The sequence below is a fragment of the Ahaetulla prasina genome, chromosome 7 (assembly GCF_028640845.1).
Source record: "Ahaetulla prasina isolate Xishuangbanna chromosome 7, ASM2864084v1, whole genome shotgun sequence".
NCBI classification, from domain to species: domain Eukaryota; kingdom Metazoa; phylum Chordata; class Lepidosauria; order Squamata; family Colubridae; genus Ahaetulla; species Ahaetulla prasina.
In genome coordinates this window covers 50,097-64,325 of record NC_080545.1, presented here as the reverse complement: position 1 = coordinate 64,325, position 14,229 = coordinate 50,097, and the positions used below count along the sequence as shown (strand labels likewise).

Here is a 14,229-nt window from a genome sequence, read left to right as displayed (position 1 = left end):
CCAACCAGAGAACCAGAACTACTAAAAAAGAAGTAACCCTCATACTTACAAATAGTCACGAAGATACAGACAATTTTATATTACAATTTATGACCTCAGATTATGACTATTATTGAGCCTGGCAATTACAGTTGTAAGTTGTGTTAGTCCACTTGTAGGCCGTCCTATGAGTGACATGATTGTATGACCATTTTTGTGATGGTCATTAAGTGAACACCACAGTGATTAAGCAAAGCCATTGTTCATTAGGGATGTTTTTTGCCAGAAAGCAAAAGTAAATGCCGATTTATAGCAAACAATCTGTAAATTGTGGTCACATGGCTACAGGATGATGCAAAGGGCCATAAATGTGAAGGGCGAGTCGCCCAAGCTCCTAAAATGCACCCACGTGACTACAGGTGGGATGGCCATCGAAACTTTGCTACCAGGTTGTAAACGGCTTTTGGGTGGTTACCTGAAATTATGCCCATCTCTATAGAGGCAGCTTAGAAGGTTCAGTGAACCCTTGACTTCCAGCGTGCTCTGGTTTATTCCATGTTTCTCTGAAAGGCTAGAATGAAAGAGCCAAAGCCGTCAGCTGCACTCACTGGCTTCTGATGCTCTAACCATGAAACGGAGACCATCCCTTTCTTGGGATCAACATTACTGCGCACAATTGCAGTGGACTAGCTCCCATGTGGGGTGCAATTGCAAATACAAATAGTTATACTTGCAGGATGGCAGGATTTATTTCCAAACAGTGTTTGCAAGATTAATGCTTTAATTCAGAATAACTATTTACCTAAGGGATATGTCTTGTCTTTAATCCGCATTTGCATTTTGTATTCCCCAGATTATTGGGAAGCCCATCCAATACACCTTCCCTCACGCAAGGCTGAAACTCTTGAGCGACCCAAAGGATCACTCTGTTTCAGGTAAAGTAAATGAGACTATCCAGTTTAGATTCTATGAGAGCCTGGACATGTGTGAACAGGGTGACTGAGTTGCATATGGAGGAATTATTCATTTCTGAGAAGGGTTGAAATTCTGCAATGCTTATTAAATGCTACTTCCTTAAAAAGAATAAAAGTTCTGTCAAAGATAGAATACAGCTAGTTCTCATTTAGCAACTACCACATTTGGTGACCGTTTGCAAATATGAAGATAATTTAAAAATAAATTATTAATGTGCACATTTATGACCAAATTCCATCAGCCTGACATCAAAAATTTTGAGTGTGAAACTTATTAAGATCTGGTCGGTTCTAGGCAATACCTGGGGGTTCTAATCAGCTAATTAAGGGCTAGAACTGAGCTTGTTAGCTTGCAGCTAGCACTTGTTTAAGCAATAACAGAGTAAAAGAGCTGGAAGGGACCTTGGAGGTCTTCTCGTCCAACCCACTGCTCAAGCAGGAAACCCTGTACCACTCCAGACAAATGACTGTCCAGCCTCTTCTTAAAAACTTCCAGTGATAGGGCGTCCACAATTTCTGAAGCAAGTCATTCCACTGATTAATTGTTCTCACTGTCAGGAAATTTCTCCTTAGTTCTAGGTTGTTGGTTTTTTTTTTATTTGCATTTATATCCCGCCCTTCTCCAAAGACTCAGGGCGGCTTACATTGTGTTAAGCAATAGTCTTCATCCATTTGTATATTATATACAAAGTCAATTTATTGCCCCCAACAATCTGGCTCCTCATTTTACCTACCTTATAAAGGATGGAAGGCTGAGTCAACCTTGGGCCTGGTGGGACTTTAACCTGCAGTAATTGCAAGCAGCTGCTGTTAATAACAGACTGTCTTACCAGTCTGAGCCACCAGAGGCCCTTCTCTCATTGGTTGCTTCTCTCCTTGATTAATTTTTATCCATTGCTTCTTGTCCTGCCTTCTAGTTCTTTGGAGAATTGGTTGACGCCCTCTTCTCTCTGATAGCCCCTCAAACATTGCAAGACTGCTATCATGTCATCCCTTCTTAGATGAGAAGTGAAACACTTTTAAGGGAAAAATCTGGTTTTTTATATGTTGAAAGGAATTTTTTTTCATCTCTGACTTTTGTTGCAAGCCCTCAGTCCTGCAAAAGGGGGAGGGGAATAGTAAAATGGATCGGGCACAGGACAGGCAGAGGACACTGAGATTTTGTCTAAAATGTCTTATTGAGACATTTTAGACAAAATGTCTAAATAAGACAGCAGAACCAGTGATCTGTCTTTCTCGCTAACTTCTGATTTAAGGCATAGATCACTGTCACTAAATGAAGACAGGGTCTGCTGAAAAACCAGTCCATTAAAAGTTTCTGATTATAATCTATAGATTATAGATTTATTTATTTAATGATTTCTATCCTGTGCTTCTTATGAAGAACGGCATGTGACATTCCATATTTGTTTCCTCATTTTGATTGAAAGTTTATGCTCAGAAATGCTGGAGAAGAGAGCCAGTTTGGTGTAGCGCTTAAAGACCTAGGATAGATGTACAACATGCACATCACAGTTGTGTCAGCTTTCTGGGTTTTGTTCTGAATTTTTTTTTTGTTTTTTTGCTGTGTTGTGTTTTTTTTTATTGAAAAAGTTTTACAAAGTTTTTCCCCCCCACCCCCCTCCCCCCTCCCTTTTTTTTTTTTTTTTTTGTTTACATTTATACCCCGCCCTTCTCCGAAGACTCAGGGCGGCTTACAATGTATAAGGCAATAGTCTCATTCTATTTGTATATTTTTTTACAAAGTCAACTTATTGCCCCCCCAACAATCTGGGTCCTCATTTTACCTACCTTATAAAGGGTGGAAGGCTGAGTCAACCTTGGGCCGGGCTCGAACCTGCAGTAATTGCAGGCTCTGTGTTCTAATAACAGGCTTCTCTACTGCCTGAGCTATCCCGGCCCCTTCACAAACTGCCTGAGCTATCCCGGCCCCTTCAGAAACCCCCCTGCCCCCTCCCACCCCCCGACTTCCCAGAACAAACACAAGGTATAGTTAAAAATAAAACAAACATATGCTAAAAAATTTTCCCTCCTAACTCAATTATACTCCTACAATTCTCATCAAATCCTAACCTCCCCCAAAACAATCAGAAATAATACATCCTAATCATTCAAAGGCAGTCTGATAACTCTTAGTCTGATATCTACTTTGAATATAGTCAACCCATTTTTTCCATTAGTTTAAATATCTTTCTTGTGTATTGTCTTTCAAAAAGGCTGAGATTTTTGCCATCTCAGCCAAATTGGCAACTTTCAATATCCATTCTTCTATTGTGAGTACTTCTTTTTTCTTCCAATACTGTCCTATCAGTAATCTTGCTGCTGTTATTAAATTTAAAACCAGTTTAGTCTCAATTACTGTAGAGTCTGTAATAATTCCCAGGAGAAAGAATTGCGGCAGGAACTTTATCTTCTTTTTCAGAACATTTTGTAAAATCCACCAAATTTTTATCCAAAAAGCCTTAATATTCTTACAAGTCCACCAAATATGGAAATATGTAGCATCTTCACAATTACAACTCCAACATTTTGCTTGCATATCTGGATTCATACACGATAGTTTCTTAGGATCTAAATGCCATCTATAAAACATTTTATAAAAATTTTCCCTTAGATTCTGTGCCTGCGTAAATTTAACATTTCTAACCCAAATTTTTTCCCAAGTTTCCAACAATATTGGCTCCTGAAAATTTTATGCACACTTTATCATACAGTCTTTTTCATTTCAGAATCAATTTCAAATAACACATTATACAATCTCTTTATATGCTCCTGAGACTGGTTTCTAATTTGCTTTACCAAATTTTCCTCATTCTGCACTATACCAGTTTTCTGATCTTCCTTCCATCTAGCACGTAATTGCCCGTATTGAAACCAAGTATAATTTTTCCCTTCTTCTTTTAATACGTGCAAAGATTTTAATTGCAAACTACCTCTTTCAGTATATAAAAGATCTTTATATGTAATCATTTCCTGATTCTGTTCTAAATTTATATTCTCTATTGTATGTCTAGGACTTGCCCACATAGGAACCTTGTAATTTAATTTATAAGAATATTTCTTCCAGACACGCAAGAGAGCAATTCTTAACACATGATTCTTAAAAGCCTTATCCACTTTTTTATCATAAATTAAATATGCATGCCATCCATATAACAAGTCATAACCTTCTATATTCAGAATTCTTTCCTCCATTAAATTAAACCAATCACTTATTGCAGAGAGAGCAGCTGCTTCATAATATAATTTAAAATTAGGCATTTTTAAACCTCCCCTTTCCCGAGAATCTTGAATTATTTTCGTTTTAACCCTTGCTTTTTTACCTTCCCATATAAATGTATTAATTTCAGTCTGCCATTCCTCCAAATTCTTATCTTTCTTAATTATTGGTATCATCTGAAAGTGGAATAAGAATCTAGGTAAAACATTCATTTTGATAGCAGCTATTCTCCCCAACAACGATAATTGCAATTTTTTCCAAACAATCAACTCCTTTTGAACTTTTTGCCATAAAACCTCATAATTATTCTTGTACAATTTCACATTTGATGATGTAATATAAACCCCTAAATATTTAACCTTTTTTACAATTTCAAATCCTGTTATTTCCTCTAATTTTTCTTTCTGTTGTCTAGTCATATTTTTTATTATCACTTTTGTTTTATTCTGATTTACCTTAAACCCTGAAACCTTTCCATATCGATCAATTATTTCCAACAGAGATACATTTGAATTTATAGGATTTGTTAAAGTAATCACCAAATCATCTGCAAAAGCTCTCAGTTTATATTCATGTTGTCTAACTTTAATTCCCTCTGTCTCCTTTGATTCTCGTATTTTATCCAATAATGGCTCCAGAGTTAAAATAAACAATAGTGGTGATAAAGAACATCCCTGTCTTGTTCCTTTCGCAATCTTAAAAGCTTCTGTTAAATTACCATTAATTATTATCTGGGCTGTTTGCTCTCCATGCTGTGTTGTGTTTTTGTTTGTTCTGCTTCAAAGGGAAAAACTTTTTCCATAAATTACATTTTTTAGAAATCAGCAAAGCAGCAGTGCTTGAGGAATGAGGATTATGCCCATATTTTGGGTTATGTGAATATAAGACAATATATAAACTAGTGTTTGCTAGTATAAAACTAGTAGTTTTATTCTGTTTTGATTTATGTTTTGGTAGTTCCCCCAGTTATAATAGGTTTGCTTTTTCTTAAATCTTTAAGCAGATATTTTTCCTTGGTTCTCTGAATTTAGGCAAGATGAAGGGGAACTAAAACCCTTCGGATGATATTTATTTATTTATTGATCGTATTTGTATGGCCCCACCCATCTCACATGAAACTGACTCTAGATGTAAATCTAAGGCAGAGACAGACCTGGGATGGTTCAGAACAAGATTCCCATTGTAATTTAGAATTTCTGCCATTGAAAAAAGTTATCATAATATCTATTCCACAGAAAAATGTGCCAATCCCAAGACTAGCACAACCATAATTCTTCAAACATAGTCAAATTCCAGGTATTGGTAGCCTTTATACTAAAGAATTTCCCCACAAATCTATCTCTGTACATTAACATATTGTTCAGCCATTCACGGGACCACTCAATGGCCTTGCTAGGGTGCCTCTATCTCTCACACCTGTAGGAAGAAAACAGTGGCAAAGCACTCTGGAAAATGCTGCTCCCCCAAATGGAAACAGTAAACAGCCACTTTGATTGTTCTTACTAAAATTAGCCTCTTGTTCCCCAGGAACAGAAAACACTCGCCCTGGACGTTTTCTGGAGTCCAAGAGGTTGAGGAACGGAATGCCAGAATTATTGTCTTTGGGGCTGGAGCGCTTTGTCCCGGCTGTGCTGTGCTGGAACAGGTGTGATCAGCCTGAGTCATTCTGGCATGTTTTCTTTCTTCCTTCCTTGTGAAAAGAAAGGCTGCATTGATTTCCTGGCAGAACGATTATTGGACTGCCTTTTCACATATTGCTTTGATCTCAGGCCACAAGTATTTATGCTATATTTGCATTCCTGTGAAGAAACAATCATCCTGTCTGCCTATCACCACTGTGGCTTCAGCATTAAATGGAAACTAACTTATTTCCCTAACTTGCTATATACATTATTGCTTTTCTGAGATTTGCAGAGAGAAACATTTTTCATTCTTCCTGTCTTCCCAGCTTTCTCCTATTCTAGCAGAGTTGCCTCTTCATTTCTTTTGAGCTTACAGGATATTTTTCATGATATGCAAACATACATGCACAGAGTTTATTTCACTCTTATCTTGTTCAGTTCCCTTCATAAAATCAAGTCTTTAATTGATTGATTTAATCACATGATAAAAACAAATTTGATCTTTCTTTCCTGTCAGTTTTCCTGGAACTCAAGTTATATGATCTAGCTGGGAACAAAAGTAATATTTCTGAATGAAAAAATATAGAATTGAACAGCTACAGCAAAAAAACCTATAGCTTTCTTATTAATTACATTATTGTTTTTATTCTTATATTTTAAAAATTATCTTGTGCTTTTTTTAAAAAAATGCAGGCAATGGACTTGGGATTCGAGTTGTAGGTGGAAAAGAAATTCCTGGAACCAATGGAGAAATTGGTGCTTACATTGCAAGGATCCTACCAGGTGGAAATGCTGAGCAAACTGGGAAACTCATGGAAGGTACAGTGATCAGTTCTTTTCTTCATTGGTGCTGATAAATATGCATGCGGAAAGAGGATTATCCTCAAGGGGAAATCTAGGAAGACCTGATGAATAAGTGGAAAGAAATACGTCAAGCAGCAAAAACAGAATTTGATGGAGAAGTTTCCCAAATAAAGTTAAGAAAATCATGGTAAGTCATGTTTTTTTCAAGGGAGCCAACCTCTTTTATAGACTTTTGGAGTCTCTGGAACTGTTGGGAAAATTAGCTATTATTGTTATATTATGGTTGGATATACAATCATCCGGGTGTTCAGACTGGATTTGGCATTTTCATCCAACTATTTAGTCCTTCCCAAGGACTTGAATTTTGTATTATTACTATTGGTTCATTGCACGGTCAACCAGAAGTTTAGACTGGATTTGGCATTTTTGACGAATTATCAAGTCCTTTCCAAAGACCTGGAATGGGCAGATGTAGATCAGTGGTGAAATTCAAAAATTTTCCCTACTGGTTCTGTGGGCATGACTTGTGGGGGGGGGTGTTGTCCTGTGACTGAGTGGGCATGACCTCATGACCACCCATCACCACCCATCCCTACAGAACCCGGTAGGAATTTTTTTTAAATTTCTATTCTACCTCTTGTCCCTTGTTGCAAGATGCCTGCAGCCTCAGCCTCTTTTTTTCAGTGCCCCTGGAGGAACTTCTTGCACCGAAAGATGCAGTGACTGCAAGCTTCTTGCAGTGAAAATTACCAGAGCCGTTTTGCTTCTTGAACGTGCTGCCACCATCGCCACCCTTTTACATACGCCGACTGCGCACATGCACACTGTTGCCTGCTGCCACTGATGAATGATGAATGAATAAATAAACGGTGTGCGCATGCATGGCTGGCTCAAGTAACAGGGCGGTGATGGTGGCAGTGTGTTAAAGAAGCGGAGCAGCTCTGGTAATTTTCGCTGCAAGAAACCTGCAGCCGCTGCATCTTTCGGCACAAGAAGCGCCTCCAAGCACACCAAAAAAAGAGGCTGTGGCTGCAGGCATCTCGCAACAAGGGGGGCAAGAGGCAGACTGGTGGGGAGCCCAGCAGCGATGGCTCAGCCCTGGCATGACTTCCCCGGCAGCCAGCCATGGAAGGAAGGTAAGGATGTGTTGCGTGGCAAAGGGAGAGCAGGCAGCGAGTGAACAGTGGCTCTGGGGCAAGGCTGGAGCCAGGGAATGGTGCATTCCCTGACCCAGTCGAGGCAGGCAGCAAACAGACGGCGGCTCTGCGGCCTCAGGGAATGGCGTGTCCCTGACCCAAGGCGAAGGGTGAGCAGGCGGCATGCATTGCTTACCTTTGGTGAGCTGAGTGGGTGAGGGGACTGGCAAGGTGATTAGCTGGGCCGCGTGGTAAAGGCAGCATATATTGGGTGGGGGCGGGTGGACAGGGCGAGTGGCCGGAAGGGGCGAGCAAGCAGCTGGGAGGGTGAGCAGCAAGCAGTCGGACGGGCATAGGCGTGGCCAACCAGGGGTGATTTTTACCGGTTTGGTGAACCAATTCAAATCATCCCTACTGGTTCACTTGATCCAGTTGAATTTCACCCCTGATGTGGATGTTTGATGGTGGTGTTGTTGTTATTGTTGTTATAAGTCTGTCTTTTGAAATATACATTTGGTGAACTCAAGCCAGCAAGTATTTATCAAACTTGCCCAGAAAAATTAAAATCATAACCAACACCTTGAATTGGACCTGGAAGCCACCTGGCAACCAATGAAGTTCACATAAAAATGGTTTCACATGGACCCTCATAGGGGCCCGTAAAACTGTCATTATGACTGCCTTCTGCACCAGCCGTAGCTCCATGAAGAACATTGCTGAGAAACAGCATATCAGCCATAGATCGGCCACATGGTAGCAAAAGCAGCATGGCAGAAGTTCAGCCACCAAATGTGTCTATTGCTGCAATCTCCTGAGATCACCAAATCTTGCCTAATTTATATTAGGATACTTATATGACAACGTCAGACTTTTGCAAGAATTTGGCCACTTGAAAGCAAACATTTTGGTATGCGTATCGGAGACAACCTGCAGCACTGTTACTAAACCATAGTGTTTCCTAGACCATAGCTGGCAATATCTGATCTAAAAGATAAGAAACAAATCCATGATAGCTAGATCTATCTTTATTTTTATTTTTTTTATTTTTTTTTGTTTACATTTATACCCCGCCCTTCTCCGAAGACTCAGGGCGGCTTATTGAACCATGAATCGTTAAGAATTTGAAGTATCTCTCTGAGAAGTCCTACCTATTTTATGTAAACTATTAAAACAGTCTTTCAGATTTAGGGGGATGGGAAATTTTTCCTGGATCCCTGCACTAAGCCACTCCTGCCCTGGTCATCTTATATCTGGGCTGCTGCAATCTGCTCCGAAATACAAAACCATCATTAGCATTCTTCTCTAAGCAATATCTGCCACCCATTATTATGAATGTTTCACCATGTTTTATTTATTCATTAACCAGGTTTTCAAAACAAACATATGACCCATTAAACAGAATATTATTTGTGTAAGTGAAAGCAGCTTAGGAATTCTGCTTTTTTCCAACATGTAATTTAATGTAATTCCATTATGTAATTATGTAATCCAACATGTATTCCAACATGTAATTTAATGGAATCTATCATCAACCAATCCATTACCCTCCACCTAGAAACAACCTACTCTCTAATAAACAATTTGGTTTCAGAAAATATTTATCATGTAACTTACAACTTCTTTACTGCAAAAACATATGGACTACAAATCTTGATCAGGGCAAAGCAATAGATGCGGTCTACATAGACTTCTGTAAAGCTTTTGACTCAGTAGTACATGATAAACTTCTCCTAAAACTAAAATCCTATGGCATTTCAGGACCCCTCCACAATTGGATAACAGCTTTCCTGTCAAACAGACAACAAGTGGTCAAAATTGGCAATGTTATATCAAATCCCATTCCTGTCAAAAGCGTGGTTCCCCAAGGCGGCGTTCTTGGACCAATACTCTTCATATTATACATTAATAATCTCTGTGACCATATTACAAGTGATTGTGTTCTTTTTGCTGACAATGTCAAACTATTTAACACCACCAACAATACAACTACCCTTCAAAAAGACCTTAACTTTGTATCTGAATGGTCTAAAACTTGGCAACTCAAATCTCAACCAGCAAATGCTCAGTCTTACATATTGGAAAAAAGAACCTAAACACTAAGTACAAGCTTGATGGACATTACCTTACTGATTACCCCCCACCCTGTTACAGACCTTGGAGTTTTCATATCAAATGATCTAAGTGCCAAAGCCCACTGCAACTACATCACAAAAAAGGCTTTAAGAGTTGTAAACCTAATCTTGCGTAGCTTCTTCTCCAGAAACACTACACTACTAACCAGAGCATATAAAACATTTGCTAGACCAATTCTTGAATACAGCTCAACTGTCTGGAACCCATACCACATTTCTGACATCAGTACAATTGAAGGTGTCCAGAAATATTTTACAAGAAGAGTTCTCCACTCCTCTGAATACAACAAAATACCTTATGCCACCAGACTTGAAATCCTGGGCTTAGAAAATTTAGAACTACGCCACCTTCGACATGACCTGAGTTTAACTCATAGAATCATCTATTACAATGTCCTTCCTGTCGAAGACTACTTCAGCTTCAGTTGCAACAATACATGAGCACACAATAGATTTAAGCTTAATGTTAACCACTCCAATCTTGATTGCAGAAAATATGACTTCAGTAATAGAGTTGTTAATGCTTGGAATAAACTACCTGACTCTGTGGTCTCTTCCCAAAATCCCCAAAGTTTCAACCAAAAACTGTCTACTATTGACCTCACCCCATTCCTAAGGGGTGTGCATAAGAGCACAAGCGTGCGTACCGTTCCTGTCCTATTGTTTCCTTTCATTATATCCAATTAATATAGTTATTACATACTCATACTTATATATATATGATTATATATTGTATAGTTATTACATGCTTATGCTTATATATACTGTGTGACCAAATAAATAAATAAATAAATAAAATAATCCGTGTGTATGTGAGGGAGAGAGAGAGAGATTTGGTTTTGCGTGAAAATTTTCACGCTGCTAGTTAAGATGGCATTCCACCCATGTCTCTACCAGGGTGATAGAGTGATCTTAAGGTTAGGTCACCTGTAGTTCCTGACCTAAATATCAGGACAGGAACTAAAGCTAAGGCAGCTGAACTTTAGCCTGAAAACTTTTTTTCTGTAGATACACTTCACTACAGGATATACCTCGCTAACAATTAAACCCATCCTCTGTTTCCTATATATTTTCAGTTTAACTGTCAGTTCAAATGATCCTTGTATAGCCACCATTCATTTCTATGTTGCTCTGCATTGTTTCTTCCTTATTGGAATGGAATATTTCCAGTATTTATTTATTTTTTTGAAGTTCCCAACCTTGTCCTCCATTGGACCTCGGGATTTCTATGAAGTCTCACCAACTACATCTCTAAAGTTGTTGAAATCATCTCTCCTTGCATGTTTGTGTTTGTGTTTGTGTGTGTGTGTGTGTGTGTGTGTGTGTCTGTCTGTCTGTCTGTCTGTCTGTCTGTCAATGCTTTAGTTTCTTATTCTTTGGCATCTGGAACTCTAAGATGACGTAGCCAATTATTCTTCATGCTTTTATTTCTTCACTCAGTTTTTCTTCTTGGTTAGGATCAACTTGGTTAGAAGGGCTGATTTCCTTGTCCTTCGTTCAATTATGAGGAAAATTAAGAAATAGCGAGACCTTTGAGAAACTGTGAAGATCTTGCAATCTTCACCAGTCTTATTTTCCAGGCCAGGCACAAAATCAGGTCTCCAAGGTCTTATGAAAGGCCTATAGGTTTGGGCTCATCATTTTGCATATTTGACTGATTAGTGAGGCCAATTTAGAATGCCACATTAAATATATATTATGGAATTCGTATTATAACATGGTAGTTTTTTTCAGCCCAATTACTTCCTCTGTCTACAAACTCCTTTACCTTACTAGAACATCCTTTTCCATCTCATATACTTCCAGTTCCTGTACTAAGGTATTATAAAATCTTTTAGTCTACTCAGTGTAACAGGGCTTTGCATTTTGTTCTGTGTGGGGGTTGTGCATGTTTGAATACTGCCCATATCAAAACTAAGGTCAGTCTTACCATGTATGCTTTTGATTTTGAGTGATAAAACTGGGAAGAGTTTATGTTGGAAGAGACAGGCAGATGTGATGTGGCTTCCCTTCACATTCAGCCAGAACCGGACAGAATTCAAGAAAAGTTTGGTCTACCCAGTGTGGAATAGAAGTCTTCCCTGTTTAGACAGCTGGTCCTGCTGAAAAGAGATCAGTGTATGTAGGAAATAATTGGCAAGAAAGAAAAATTAAGTTGGAAATATTCATTTTGCTCTGCTGGTTTTTAATATCATGAAACCTTCACCCACGTTCCGGTTTGAGCCTCTTGCCTCCATTTAGATTTTTCCCACCACAGAAAAACCCATCTTGGTTCCAGTGATTCCTGATGCCACATCGTGCCAGCTCTTCCTCCCTCAATTTGCTTTTCCCCTTTCCCTCTTTATTCAGTTTATTTGTGAGACAGAAATTTTCCATGAAGTTTGGAAACAAGGTAACAAGGTAAGTAAAATTTAAAATTAGCATGATTTGTGTGCAGTGAAAAGGTTTTGATCCTATCAAATCAGATTCCAGCTGCATTTTTGCTACACATAGCTGAGGGACTTTGCTTCGGGTAGATGTTTAGAGTCTGTGGTGCTGATCCCTGAACTTGCCTTGTACCCACTTTCCTAGGCATGCAGGTGCTGGAGTGGAACGGCTTTCCTCTGACGGGCAAGAGCTACGAAGAGGTCCAGAGCATCATTGGCCTGCAGAGTGGGGAAGCTGAAATATGTGTAAGACTGTGAGTTTTTCTTCATCTTCCTGTTTCCATTATTTTTTGGCTTCTCATGGTTTCTTGATTCACAGTTGTTAAGTTGCAAACTGTATTTTATAATATTTGATATGAAAAGAAAATGAATGTAATTTTAAGTATTAAAGGAATATTTCCTTATTCCTTATAATAAATTGATATAAAAATGAATGGAATTAATGAACCTGGGCTAGAAACTCTGCATCCCACTTGAGATAGAAGTGTGAAAACAATATTAATATCAGAGAACATATTGACTCGTTTTGAATTACAAAATAATCAACCACCATTTCTGGAAAAAAAAATTCTTTGGCAACATTTAAACTAAATGGGTTTGTAGCATATTCTTTATTGCAAAAATGCTATTATCTTGCATTACACTTAGATAAAAGGAGTTCTGGATTCAGATTTCAGCAAACTCATAAGTTCTTCAACAAACTGGTGGAAATCTACTAGATCTACAAGTACAAGAATATGGTTCAAAGATAGGTGATTGTAAAGCACTCTGATTCATAATACTTGGGGGGAGGAGTTTAACACATATGCACAGGTGATTACTCATCTGGATATTGTGTAAAGTGTATATATTTCGGCATAAACTACATTTCTTCCATTCATAAATTTACCCTCAGGGTCATTTTTCTCAGATCGCAAAACATCCCAGAGCTACTTAAGGTAGCCACGTTCCGCAGCTGCTTCATCTCATTGTTCTATCTGATTATGATCATTGGGGATCCGGGCAGGGTTCTTTTTGTCTTAGGTTTGTTGTTCCTCCTTTCAGGAATGTCAGCATGCTGCCAGATGGAGACAATTCCCAACATCTGGAATTGCTTGAGCCAGGAAAGACGGGTAAATGACAGTATCTAATATGGGAGACAAACTGAGGTGGGAAGGATTTGGCTGCCCTTATACAACCTGTAGCTTTTGAGTTTGTAGCAAGTGCGGAGAAAAGGGCGGAAGATCCCGAGAGGGCAGAGGGTTTTTCCTTTCCTTAGAGAACTACAAAATGTTTCAAGTGGAAATAAATTGGTACAGGAAAGTTCCATCTTTTCTCCCCAAATGGATTGATCCAGGCATCCCAGCTTGGTTTCTATCTTCCCAGAGATAGTTTACCTGGAATCCAAAGTGTAAAATTCCAGTATTTATTTGATTTAATATTCTGGATTTTTTTTCTGGATATTTTCCAGTTTGTTTCCTCCTATTGTTGTAAAAACTGAGCAAACTTTAGGTGGACCAGATTGTGTTGTTGTGTGCAAAACTGACTGAATTCTTGTGCTTGCAGTAGATAAAACGAAATCGCCAGGAGTCGATCCTAAGCAACTGGCTGCAGAGCTGCAAAAAGTTTCTCTGCAGCAGGCTCCCCTGATGGCCTCTTCAGCCATGGAGAAGGGGTCCCACGGGCACTCGGGGACAGCATCGGCCACCTCCAGCTCCGTGCCAAGCCCTGGGCAGCCTGGTTCCCCTTCGGTGAGCAAGAAACGGCACAGCAGCAAGGTAGGAAGGTGCTTCGCCTTGGGGAGGAATAGATGGTGGAGGTGAGAGGCTCTTTTGTTTTCTTCACCATCAACCAGGTGGGGAGGAAGAATCATTAGGAGCAGGGGTGAAATGCTACCAGATTGGACCGGATCTGGTAGCGATGGCGGAACAAAGCTCCACCCACCTGCCCAGGTGTC

General features: G+C 39.2%; 1 protein-coding gene across 4 annotated transcripts in view; it reads left to right on the top strand.

Annotated features, from left to right (window-relative positions):
- PCLO (piccolo presynaptic cytomatrix protein) overlaps positions 1-14,229 on the top strand; it is a 132,467-nt gene that overhangs the window by 79,560 nt on the left and 38,678 nt on the right. For 2 of the 4 annotated variants that reach the window (XM_058190792.1, XM_058190791.1), the window contains exons 9-13: positions 833-914; positions 6,489-6,614; positions 12,439-12,547; positions 13,338-13,405; positions 13,839-14,050. In XM_058190792.1, coding sequence (XP_058046775.1) covers positions 833-914; positions 6,489-6,614; positions 12,439-12,547; positions 13,338-13,405; positions 13,839-14,050 — 597 coding nt within the window. Of the gene's footprint in view, positions 1-832; positions 915-6,488; positions 6,615-12,438; positions 12,548-13,337; positions 13,406-13,838; positions 14,051-14,229 lie in introns of those variants that run through there. The other 2 variants (XM_058190793.1, XR_009156077.1) reach the window with 2 other exon arrangements.